The following is a 12,862-nucleotide window of genomic DNA, read 5'->3' as shown; positions in this document are numbered from 1 at the left end:
ATTAACTACTCAGTGTTTAATTGTCAATTGTGTTTTTTAGATGAAAATAACCACAACAAAGCTTTATGTGGGTTTTTATTCTAGACTCACCCTCCCACTTACCATGTGAAAGACGTGCTTGTGCCAACTACCATCTGGAACGGGGGTCGTGACACTCTCGCTGATCCCCAGGATGTCAATATCTTACTGACCCAGATTACCAACTTGGTGTACCACAAGTATATTCCAGAATGGAACCATGTGGACTTTATCTTTGGCTTGGATGCCTTTTCGCAGGTCTATGATGAAATTGTGTATTTCATGAAGAAATATCTGTGAAAGCCAGCCTGGAGAAATTTACCATCAAGTCGGGGATCGAATGATATTAAAATTTATTGGCTTAATTTCTCTAAAATGCTTGTTTTTCTTTCCCAGGCCTTCTGTATTTTTATATCCCAAAAAAACTATGGCATTGAAGATGCCCAAATCTCTCCAGTTAGTATTAGAAATGTACTCACTTTTTTTTCTTTGTTTAATCATGGCCAAATATGAAGCTAGTGTCTCAACCATAGTGTAGTTTCTTTAAGTCTTTTAAAAATATCACTGACTGTGGAAGGTCATAACCATTCTGTGTAACCATACAATTTTAAAATATACTATATGGCTTTTTTTTACCCCCACACAGGACGCACTGACGTATGTGTTGAAATTTTTAAACTCTGTCATTCATTGGTTTATAATTTGACACTGACTGGAGAAAAGCTCAGTGTTTAAGTACCGAGTTCTCATCTCTTTGCCTTAAAAGGCTCTCCAGGGGAATGGCCATGAATTTAGGGGTCAGATTCTCATGTAGTAGGTGTAGCATCAAAATCAGTGACATCTCAGCTGTGTCATTTAAGGAAGATTCTATAATGAATTTCATCAGATCTGTCTGTGATAGCTGTTATTTAGCAAAGGTTTAAATTGCTCAGATGAAGCAAAATGATTTGCTGGAGTCTTCAAAACCAAATTTCACTCACTGAAAAATAACTGTATTTTAAATGGCTTGAAGACTAATATATCCAACCATCTCTATTCATGAACTCTGTGTCAAGCCATAAATCTACTTGTCTGAGAAGAAAAGTCCTGTGGAGAGATGATGCCACTATTTTTCCTGAAATTAATGTACTCTCTTAACTAGCTGCTGCAGCTCAGGTGAAGAGTGTCCTAATTCATTTTCACACAAAAGAAATGTGAATGTGAACGTTTTAAGATTAAAGCTCAGGGAATCACTTTGGTTTTTTTTGTTTTGTTTTATGGGTGTCCATGTTTCTAATACTCTCGATTTGCATCCTTGTGTCAGAAAATCCATATTCACTTGCTTTTCTCATGGCATTGTTTCCTTATAATACTGTCAGATGGACAGAATGACAGTTGATATGTTTTTCTGATATAGTTACTTTAGCTGCAATAATAAACAATATTTTGTCTTGGTTAATACTCAAAGACAGCATAATACTTCTTTGTAACATTTAAAAAGTCTTATTTCAACTTTTCAGTAAAACTCAGTGAGCCTCATAGGCTTGAAGGATTGTGTGTATGTGTGTGTTCGCCCTTATTTAACAGCCATTCTCTACTTCCTTTCTCTTTAAGCTTTTCTTTCTCATCTTCTTCCCCTCTTCTTTATTCCTTGGAAAACCCTATACCTACTGCACTTGAACTTTTGATCTTCTCCTAAGGGGAGCAGAGAATGGTGTCAATCTGAAAGAAGGTTGGGGGATGTTTTGGTAACACTGGCCTTCAGCCTTATCCTGCAGTGTTCACTGAGTGAGGCTGTGAGTGGTGACTAAGCAGTGACTAAACCCATTTGTCCATAGTGGCCATTTGTAGGCAAGGCCATGAATTCAAGAACCGTCCATCCAACTCCCTTCTTGAACAAACAAAGCTGCAAAAGCTGGCAGAATCAAGTCACACCATAGGACCCCCAAATCTAGGTTTGAGGGTCTCATGTGATCTCTCCCACCACTCTCTGAGCCTGAGGCAGAAGATATATCTTACTCATTTTTGTATACTGAGCATCTAACACAAACGCTTAGAATATGGTCAGCAAATATACATGGACTGACAAAATGTGTGAAAAATGATAGACTTTTGTCATTTAAATGAAATTAGATGCACGGGTAAAATCTGTTTTTTGTTTGTTTTTTCATTGCAACCACAGAAATGAGTAAAATTGTACTGGGTGCAAAGGATATACATCCTGAGGAGGCTGCCACTTTCTTTGCTGGCTTTATGTAACCACTCCCTCCCCACCACCCACGCAAAAAAAAACAAAAAAACAAAAAAACAAAAAAAACACTTCTTTTTCCTTTGGCCAATTGGGAAAAGGGACAGTGAGTAGTGATTTTGTTGTGTTCTACCAGAACTGAGAGAATGCTCACTGGAGAATGGCTTCAGTGCCATAGGTGACTTGGTTTCTCTTGCTTTGGTTGCTGCCATGGAAGCTCCCATAGATGCTCTTGAGAACTTGTCATTAGAGGTCCCATACACCAGGCTGAGGAATGATCAGGGGTTTCATTCTATAGAGCCCACCTTTTATCAGAGTGTGTTTCTTTCACCTCCTTTCCAAACTTTTCTATGGGAACATCTCTTCAGTACTTGGGCCAATCTAGAGGTGGAGATGTTGCATTGCTGTTCTTGCTGAAGTTGGGTTACAGTGTACTCTTGCCTTTGTTGGTGACCTCTTGATCCTGACACAGCTGTGTAGCTCTTTACATTATTATTTTTAAAATATCGTTATAGCTTAAGCTGCTGTAATGTAGTTTTGTTTCATTGTTGGCTGAGAGTGTAGAACCAGTCAGAGCTTGTGCCTCAAGGAATCCTATAACAAGTTTGTAGGAGTTTTCACTCTGCTCTTTTCAACTGGGTTTGATATGTGTTCTATTGAGAAGATTGCAAGGATCTCCATAGATCTCTAGGGCAAGGAGAAGGCTAGTTAATATTCTGCCAATTTAGAAGTCTAAAATAACTGTGCTTATATGATGTGGGCAAAGACACCAAATGAAGTAACTGAGGACAAAGTTATTTTTTTTCATTCGCCATAAGAGGGCACTCTTGGCTTTGCTTCCAAATCTTCACCAGAAAACTCGTACCTCTGGGACAGGCAGAGAACTTTGTTGATTTAAGAGCCAGTTTGTAATTTGAGAACTGGTAAGAGCAAGTGTCTGTGCTCATTTCTAGGATCTAGGATTCTGACTAATTCTGCCTAATCCATAACATCTGAAAAATTCTCAAAGAATAGCTGTTCTCCAAGTGTGACATGAATAAACATTTATCTAATAGAGTGTCCAGAACCTCCGACATAGGGGAGGGAGTGGAGGTGTCTTTATCCTAGGCCTCACACTTACTAAGACTAGCATTTAGACTATGATGTTATCTCCAAATAGTGAAGATCAGTCTGTTTTTGTGGGGAATGAAGGTCTTAATTTGTTAAATGTAAACATTTAAAATATACTGTAATTTATTTTAACTATTGCCATTTATTTTTTAATATATGGAGAGATTTTCAAAACGTGACCCATGAAAGGCAACATCGGGTTGTAAAAATTCTGATTTTAAAAAATTTGTCAGGGATTCATTCAAGAGTATTTATTGAGTATTTATTGTATTGTGCTAGGTGGCGATTTCAAGTTCACTTCCAAACTAAGCAGAAAACTCTTTCTCTCCCCACACTTTTAGTAGTACTAACAGGCATACTTCGCATTTTACATTGTGCCTTCTGGGTTTTTAAAGCCTTTGATCTTTGCAACAACCCCTTTGACAGGTGAGGCAGGTATCTTCTCTGCCTTAAGGCAATGCTATGCCTCTTAATGTGAATGATTTTATATGCTTTAGATATAAAGAGTTTGTTGAGAGTTTCAAAAAACATCAGCAGAAGCACTCACATGTGACCCAGATGAAGCAAAAATATAAAGTAAAAAGTGTTTAAAACCAAATATGCACCAGCATCTGTATCAAAAAGGAGTCTCTTAGGGAATCTAATAATCCCCATACTCTTCATCAGCATCTCTTGTTTTGGCATGGATGATTATGCCGAGTCTTTCATAAACTGTCTCGCACAAATGCACTTCGATGCCCAATCACAACACCAAACTCCTGCTCTAGAGGCACCTACTTTGAAACTGACACCAGGTTCTGCTCTCAGTTTGGCTTTGCTATTTAACCTAGCTAGTCTTGACTTTTCTGAGGCAGAGTCTTCATCTTTACGATGAGGGATTGGAGTTTGATCTTTGAGGTTACTTCACACTCTGTGACTATCACCTGTTATAGTTGTAAGGTGTTATAATGTCTCATCCTTGATATCCAGTAATTGATCGATTCATTTAGGTAGATGCTAAAACAGTCACCTATTACTGGAAAGAAACAACCATAAAGGTCACACAGAAAAAGAGATTATGTCATAGGTAATAGGCTCTGCCAACTAAATGTTCTATTTTTTTTAAGGGGAGGGGCAGTATTCAAAGTCTTTTGGTGAGTTGAAACCAAATAACTTTGAGATTGCGTTAAACATGCATAGACATGATTTTTTACTCTCAAGAAAGTGATCTGATCTCTGGGATGGCTAGAGAAGCAAGTATTTCTGTCCTCCTTCCTTTTCAGAAAGACCATGCCAAGATAAAAATGATACACAAGAAGTCAAAATCAACTGGAGAACCACAAGAAATAGTGTGGCCAAAGTCCGAACACCATGAGAAATCAGGAAATGCTCCCGTTTTTGAAAAACCATCCCAGTGGATAAGTAGACCTAAACTACATAACCAGTGCTTAAAAAAAAGAAAAGGATTCGATTTTTTTTAAGCCTCCATTTAGAGCCAATATCTTTTCAAAGGTACACTGAGCCCACAAACATCTCTTGAATACTCATTACATGCCAGGTATAATGCTTGGCACTGTGGGGGAAAAATTTTAAAAGATAGTCTCTGTGCCCTAAAATGACCTATTCATCTTGCAAGCCGTTAAATAAACTTTGTGTAAATTAAAAGTGTTTAAAGGTGCACATTTTCCAATTCCAGAAATGACTACATAAGGTTCAATTATATCTGTGTCCATTTATTGATGCTGTTTTTTGCCACCCAACAACTTGTGCCCACTTTTTCAGCATTTTCCATGACATGGAGTGAACAAGTGATAAGATTTTAAGCGACCACTTCCCTTGAGATAGTTGCATTTGTATATTGAACACAAACTTTTGCCCTGGGTGGCTGCATGGGTTAGAAAGGCAGAGAAGCTGGTGGCTACAAGTAAGAGGCGAGAGCCTGGCCCAGGCAAGCTGAAGCCATGGCTTCCAGATCTTGCTGCATAGGGCTTTATGCGGAATACTCTAACAGGCTTAATAATAGAGGATGGAAGAACCATAGAAGAAAAAGAGTGGATTGGCTGGGGCTGGGGGCTTGAAGGACATAGTCCTGAGAGGAGTCTAACAGCTAAGTCCAAATTAAGCAAACCTGCCAGAGCCACCCACTTAAAAGATCTGTGAAAGCACCCAAAGCAACCAAGCATGATAGCTGAAATCACAAGAAAAGGACAGCTTGTGCTGAATGGAAATTTAAAGGTTGAATTAATTTCTGTTGAGGTCAAATCTGAGAGATATTTTGCTTCTGAACAGAATTCATTTGTAAGTCTGAGAGAGTGAGCTTTGATGTTTCCTTTGGAGCACTGAGGAGCCCAAGAATGAAGGCTTAGTAAATGGTATGTGACATCTTTGATAGTGTGGTATAAATAATTCTCAAATAAACCTTTTTTTAAAAAATTTATAACATAAAAGAGCAATGGAGAAGAAGCCCTTCCTCTTCTCTCTGAGATCCTGCTTCAGACATACAAAATTCAAGGGCAGGATAATGTCTGTCAGGAATGGGAAAGAAAAAAGTTCCTGGGTTGCACTAAAAGTGAATTGGAAAATGCACTGGAGGAGGGGGAATATTGAATAGGAGCCTAGAAAAGACAGGTTGTCTAACTGGAAGAAACTCACCAGCAGTGAGGTCAAGGGTCTGCATTGCACCTGCCTCTGCTTACTGTCTAGATAACCAAGACAGAAAATCCACCTTCTTACTTTTTTTTTTTGCATTGGCTATCAAGAAGCTCAAAGTATTTCTGAACCTTTATCTCATTGAGACACAAGCAGAATATCAAAATCTTGTGGCACGCTGAGCTTTTCTTCTTCTTTTATTTTTTTCAAGGTTTTGGTAGGACCAAAGGCTTGCGGCTCCAGAGAATGGGTGTCCAAGGAATATCCATATTCCATCTGTGACAGTTCAGGGACACACACCAGTTGAGAGGTTCTGAATTATGAACTGGCCTATTATAGGTTTGTGTGTTTATGTATGACATGTATGTGTGTATGTGTGTATATGTATGTATGTAAGTATATAATGCCCTATATATCCCATATATATTTTGTTATATATTAATGTATTATTATATAGTATGAATTGGCCTTTATACATATGTATGATATGTAGATACATGTATTAGGATGTGTACATATTCTATATATTATTATATTTCTAGCCCTATATATTGGTCTATATTTTTGTTGTACTTATTCTTTCCTCATAATATATGGCTTTATGTCTTTTATTTCTTTTTGCATAATTTTAATTACAAACTTCCTCAGCTATTCTTTAGGTAAAATGTGGAATGTAAATTTAAAATAATATGTCTTCTTTTGTACATTTACTGTGTGCTAGGCACTATGCTCTTACTTCTGTAAGACCACAGTAATAATAATAACCCCTACTTCTTGCTGCTGGGGAACACAGCTCTTCTAAGGATTGGGTGAAATCACTTCAGGTAAAATATTTAGCTAATGCCTCGCAGGCATTACATGGTAGTCTTATCATTAATATTATTATTTTCCTATTTAATGCTCAAAATAGACTCATGAGATAACTACTATTATTATTTCCCTTGGTGTGAGAGTGGATATGAAAATGCAAAGCTTAGAGGAGTGAGGAGTGAGGCAGGAGGCTCCAACCTCATAGACACAAAAGGCCTTAAAGCTAGGATAAAGAGTGGTCTCTGGCTTCAAAGTTTTTGTCTGAAACTTCTGTAAGAGTCTCTTGTGTTGCGCGTCAGCGACAGGTCAAACGCGGGGGTTGTTTATTTTGGTTTGTTTGATTACTCCTGGTCCTGAGGTCTCCTCAGAGCTCTCCTAGTACCAACCTCCTCACGTTCAGTCCCTGGGCCAGTCAACCCTGGTTTGATGGCAGAGACGCAGGCAGGGACGAGGCCAGCCTTGTAGTCCCGATCTACACCTGGGATGGTTTGAGGGGATGGGCTCCAAGGACCAGGGGCAAGTTGGTGCCGCAAAGCCAGCCCAGGGAAAGGCAAGGCAAGCGCGACATTGTCTGCTGAAACAACAGCTTCGTGAGGCTTCAGGAACACACAAACATTCCCTCGAAGAACTAAGCGGTGCTTTACAGATTTCTTTACTTGCACCCCACATTGAGATGCAGCGTCTTTTCAGCCGGATCTGGGCAGGCGCTGATTGGAAACCCAGCACTTTGTTTTCTTTTTCTTTCTTTCTTTCTTTTTTTTTCTTGTAAAGCGAAGCCTAAGAGTCGTGATCCCCTCTTGCCGCGGGGGAGCCCTTTCCGTGGCTGATCTGGGCGTTCTGGACGCGCAGCCAGGGGAATCACCCGGCATTCGGGGCTGCTGTGGAGGAGTCTGTGTGCGCTGAGATCTGGAATCTTCCTGGAGCCAGCGGGTATAGATCCTCTCCCGAGACGAGAACTGAAGGAAGTTCGCGTGCGGCCACGCGGTCCAGTCTGATTTCCTGCGCTGATCTCCACCGCGCACAGCCAGGGGCCCCGCGGTTCCCTCTGAGAAAGGTTAGTAAGCGCTCGGAACTGGTTAGGTCCATACAGTGTGCAGACAGAATAAGATCCGAAAAACTGAAGGTATGTCGCTTTAAAAAGTTTTTTAAAATGCAGTTATACTTGTGTCTTTAAGAAAACACACAGACGCAATTATATTATATGCATTAAAAAAGACAAATAATTCTGCAAAGGAGCTCGCTCTTTCTGGCGGTGATGGAAATGTTTCCTATCTTGCTTGAAGGTGGTGATGACAGATGAAATGAATTGTCAAAACTCGTAGAAACTACACTAAAGATGTGTGCATTGTATGGTTGGTAAATTGTATGTCAGTTTTAAAAACCAACATAATTGTTCATGCATATTAGAAGTGACAAAGTGCTATAGCATATCGCATATACAAAAGCCGATTAAATGCAACTGCAGACATGTATTTTAGCATCTAGGAGCTATTCTGTGGGGTTATTTATTCATTCAAGCTCGGCGCAGCCGGGAAAGGGAGCCAAAAACGCGGCTGACGTCACTCGGGAGGAGGGGCCCAAGTCCTAAAAAAGGCTGCGGGACCTGAGTGGCAGCAGCTGCCGGGCACAGCCTCACCATGAGCGGCCGCAACACCTCGGAGCTACACATCCTTTGTAGTGCCAGCCAGCTGTTCCTGCAGCCCCTCTGGGACCACCTGAGGACCTGGGAGGCCCTCCTTCAGTCGCCCTTCTTCCCGGCCATCTTCTCCATCACCACATACATGGGCTTCTGCCTGCCCTTTGTGGTGCTGGACGTCCTGTGCCCCTGGGTGCCTGCGCTGCGACGCTACAAGATCCAACCCGACTTCTTGCCGACCGCGCAGCAGCTGTTGCCCTGCGTGGGGCAGACGCTCTACCAGCACCTGATATTCGTGTTCCCTGTGACGGTGCTGCACTGGTTCCGGTGCCCGGCGCTCCTGCCCCGCGAAGCCCCCGAGCTGTTCCAGCTGGTGGGCCACGTCGTGTTCTGCCTGCTGCTCTTCGACACCGAGTTCTTCGTGTGGCATATGCTGCACCACAAGGTGCCCTGGCTGTACCGGTCGTTCCACAAGATGCACCACCAGAACTCGTCCTCGTTTGCGCTGGCCACGCAGTACATGAGCATCTGGGAGCTGTTTTCCTTGGGCTTCTTTGACATGCTGAACGTCACGCTGCTGAAGTGTCACCCGCTCACCGTCCTGGTCTTTCACGTGGTCAACATGTGGCTGTCGGTGGAGGACCACTCAGGCTATGACTTTCCCTGGTCCACGCACAGACTGGTACCTTTTGGGTGGTACGGGGGCGTGGCGCACCACGACTTGCATCACTCTCAGTTTAACTGCAACTTCGCTCCTTACTTCACACACTGGGACAAACTATTGGGAACTCTGCGGTCTGCTCCCAGCAAGTAGCACGCACTCCTCTGGCTTTGGTAGTATGGCTGCAGGGGTGACGGGTGTCCTCAGACCCAGGACTGTCGTGCGTTTCACACTTGAATCAGGAGAAACACACCTGAGCTTTTTAAATTTTTATTTTTTTAGTAAGTAATTTATTACCAAATGGAAATTTATAGATAAAATCTGCTGTATTTTTGCAATCTGATAAAGTAATTTATATAATTTTTGTATATCAACAATTGTATTCTTGGTGTAGAATTCCAGCTCACTTCTATATCCTTGGTTCCTGGATGTAAAGTAGCACTCATCACTGGCATATTTAAATCATCTCTTAAAGGATTTGTTTGAGGGACAAGAAATTTCCTAAAAGAACATATTTTTTTATGAAGATCTCTGACTCTATAAACAATGAAATGTGTTCCTGCTGGACAGTGACTAAGATTATTGTATTTTTTCTATTTTTTTTCATAAAACTGTATATTGATATTGAAAGAAATGTTATTTGTGCTTAAACAAACAAAGAGACAAACAAACAGAACAGAACAGAAACTAAACAAGTGTTGGCTCCTGTTTCACTGACATTTTCACTGCCAAAAACTAAACCGGGAGGAGGGAGCTGGGAGGGCAGGTATCATTCAGAGCCTCCATCAGCCCTATCTGGTGGTGGTGGGTTTTTTTGTGTGGGGTAGTAGAGAAGCGGGTGGAAGAAGGGGTCTATTTGACTGTTTGGTTCTGGAGATTTCACAGAGGAAAAAATACTATTCTGTCAGGATTCAGCTGATTTTGCATAACAGGCAAATGAAAGAGTTGCCCTGTAAAGTTTTAGAGACATTAACAATGAACAACCATTTGATTATTTGGGGTGGAGGGGAGGATGGTGTTGAGGGCTGAATAGAATTTCTGAAATGCCTTGGTTTGCAAAACTGGTGAATCAAGTGTGTGCAGAGGGACCGATAGAAAGTGGTTCTGAGTATCCTCCCCTTTTCATGAAACCATTTAGTGTAAATGACCATTATACATGTCACCTCTGCAATTTCAGGTTTTTATATATTCACTTTTCTTAAGACAAACATGCTGACTGCATACCCCTTTCTCAAAGGAAAAAAAAAAGCGAAATTTGACCCTAGACCCCTGGTTCCTCATCTGTAAAAGGAGATTGTGTCTCAGATGTTCTTTAAGATTACTTGTGATAATAAATGTCGCTATTACTGACCACACACCTGTCACCCATCGTGTACCCTATCCAGCTGCTGCCTAATTGTTTTAATTTTATCTTTGGAATGTAGTTAGATAGGATGAAGTTAAAAATCAAGACAATTTAGATGGTAAAATATAAAGAATTGCAACTTTGCGTGTAATTCTAGGCTTACTATATATGAACCAAACTATCTTGTTTAAAGGTGAAAAATCCATCTAAAGACCTGGTCACAACAGTCTGCCACATGAGCCCCCTGAGAAATGTGTTCAGGCCCTCCAAATCTTTGGGAAAATGCACTCGTAATACCTAGCTGCTCCCAGACATTTTCTCATCTTCCCTCCCAATGTGTGTGTTCTCTTGGTTCTTCGCTAAAGCTACTTCCCCTTCTGTTTGCAGCAAGACCATTCTGTGACTTAAAGATTATATTGATGTATAAAAGTGAAATCCACAAAAACAGGTTGTGAGATGTAAAGAGGACATGCTGCATTGTAGATAGTATATTAATATGATTAACTTGCTGAGTGGAGAAGGGTGGACAGGTAGGTGTGAAATTTGATACAACTATTGGAATTTGATATAATAAGCAGCTTCGGGCACTCCAAATCTGCCTGCAAATCTTGGTTAATGACAAGCGATCACAGCTCAGTTTCTGAGAATTTTAAAAATGTGTTATATTGCCTCCTTGTATGAGGAAATTTTACATTTGGAGCAAATTGTACACATGGAAATTATTTGGATTTAGAAAGACTTTATCAAAATCCAATGCCTTATTAGTTTTTAATACCTTGGGAAATGGAAATGGGGGAATGGAGAGAATGAGCAATTTCTCAGATCATTTGAAAGACTGATAATAATAGTAATAATTAATAATAATAATAATGAAATAGTTCACATATGCATGTGCTTTCAACACACACTGTTTTACCTGCTCCTTACAATATTCTAAGGGATGTAGGATTGTTACTATTATTTTTTAAAATTTTATTATTCTTATCATCTTGTGTTACAGATGGAGAATTGGTACCTTCACAGATTAAGTAACATGCGATGCATATTATAAAATACTAGAAGGTGGAGCCAGTTCTCAAACTTAGGTCTTGTAGTATATATACACTATACCTCTCCTCCGATGATGCTTATAATTATCTTCACAACTGCTAGAAAGATGCAAACTCTGCAACACCAACAAATGGGCTCCCTCCATTATTTCTCCTCAGCCACTGCCCCTGAGACACTACTTTGATGTGACTGTCCTTGGGAGAGAAAACCAGGGGAAGTAAGCCAAGGCTGGTCTAAGCAGAACTTGGGAAAACATGAGGCAGGTCAGGCCCTGTGTTCCCTCACTGCACATCTGCTAAGACACACATTCTGAAGGCGGATTGCCTGAGGGCAAACTTGATTCTGGAACTTAAGAGATAAATGACACTAGACAAGTTATTTAACCTCTCTGTCTTGGCTTCCTTACCTGTAAAATCATAGAACCCACCTTACCGAGTCATCATGAGAGATTTCGAGCTCTTCTGTGTGAGGTGCTAGATGGGTTGGAGGTCTTGGCCATGTTGGCTGATGGATGCTTCACGACATGAATATCGGGACTATAGTTCAGGGCCATAAACTCCTGTTCGTAAACATGTTTTAACTCTCTGTCATACAGGGAACCAAAGAAAGCTGACATTTTGATTCTGCTTCCATCAAAGTTGCTTCTCTTGTCATCCTTTCAAGGCCAAAGTGTTGGAAAGAGAGAGTCTGTGTGTGTCTGACTCTACTTCCTTACCTCGAGTCATCTCACCCTACTTCTTCCTGAAACTTTCTCCCCCTGTTCACTGCCATCTTCCTAATTATCAGGTCATTTATATATGTATTTTCCCCTTGCTTTTCCGCCTCCTAGGCTTTTAAAAATGTATTCTTTTTAGGTACCCATCCTAAAACGGTTGCTTGGTTTTAGTGAAATTTCTCTAAATTGTTTTCCTTCCTAATTCTCCAGCATTTTTTTTTTCCTTTGGGGGCTCCTCTCTCTCCTGAGCAGGGAGGCAAGTCTTCTCAAGGTTCTTCTATATATATATATATATATATATATATATATATATATATATATATATACACACATACACACACACTGTATAATGAATGTTTTTTGTATCATCTTCAAGTACACCTCTAAATCTCTGCTTGCATTGCACCCTAGTACACACAAACAAATTATATGCACACATGCTATGTATATGTCCATATATCCAGTATGTATGCATGTACTCTATATGCTATTTATGTACATATCACACACAAAATGTATGTCCACACACTATATGTACACAGACATGTGTGTGTACACTGTATATGTATACATGCACATAAGCTATACATGTATATACAGTACATATGTACAAACACATTTTATACACACTAAACATATATTATGTGTATGTGTTATATATA

At 40.3% G+C, this 12,862-nt stretch overlaps 2 protein-coding genes across 4 annotated transcripts in view; both read left to right on the top strand.

Annotated features, from left to right (window-relative positions):
* LIPA (lipase A, lysosomal acid type) overlaps positions 1 to 1,456 on the top strand; it is a 29,931-nt gene extending 28,475 nt beyond the window's left edge. For all 3 annotated transcript variants that reach the window (XM_016129212.2, XM_016129213.2, XM_016129214.2), the window contains exon 10: positions 85 to 1,456. In XM_016129212.2, coding sequence (XP_015984698.1) covers positions 85 to 318 — 234 coding nt within the window. In that variant the 3' untranslated portion in view covers positions 319 to 1,456. The remainder of the gene's footprint in view (positions 1 to 84) is intronic.
* Positions 1,457 to 6,657: 5,201 nt separating this feature from the next.
* On the top strand, positions 6,658 to 12,416 carry CH25H (cholesterol 25-hydroxylase). Its single transcript, XM_016129215.2, has one exon. It carries the CDS (start codon positions 8,431 to 8,433, stop codon positions 9,241 to 9,243), a length of 813 nt encoding a protein of 270 aa, XP_015984701.2. The 5' UTR covers positions 6,658 to 8,430; the 3' UTR covers positions 9,244 to 12,416.
* Positions 12,417 to 12,862: the final 446 nt, after the last annotated feature.

The sequence above is a fragment of the Rousettus aegyptiacus genome, unplaced genomic scaffold (genome assembly GCF_014176215.1).
Source record: "Rousettus aegyptiacus isolate mRouAeg1 unplaced genomic scaffold, mRouAeg1.p scaffold_m13_p_6, whole genome shotgun sequence".
NCBI lineage: Eukaryota > Metazoa > Chordata > Mammalia > Chiroptera > Pteropodidae > Rousettus > Rousettus aegyptiacus.
Note: the sequence above shows the minus strand (reverse complement) of the source record. Positions and strands in the feature narration are given on the sequence as shown.

Excerpts from the sequence above, each read along its gene's own strand:
- CH25H (XM_016129215.2), top strand. The coding sequence starts at position 8,431 with ATGAGCGGCCGCAACACCTCGGAGCTACACATCCTTTGTAGTGCCAGC.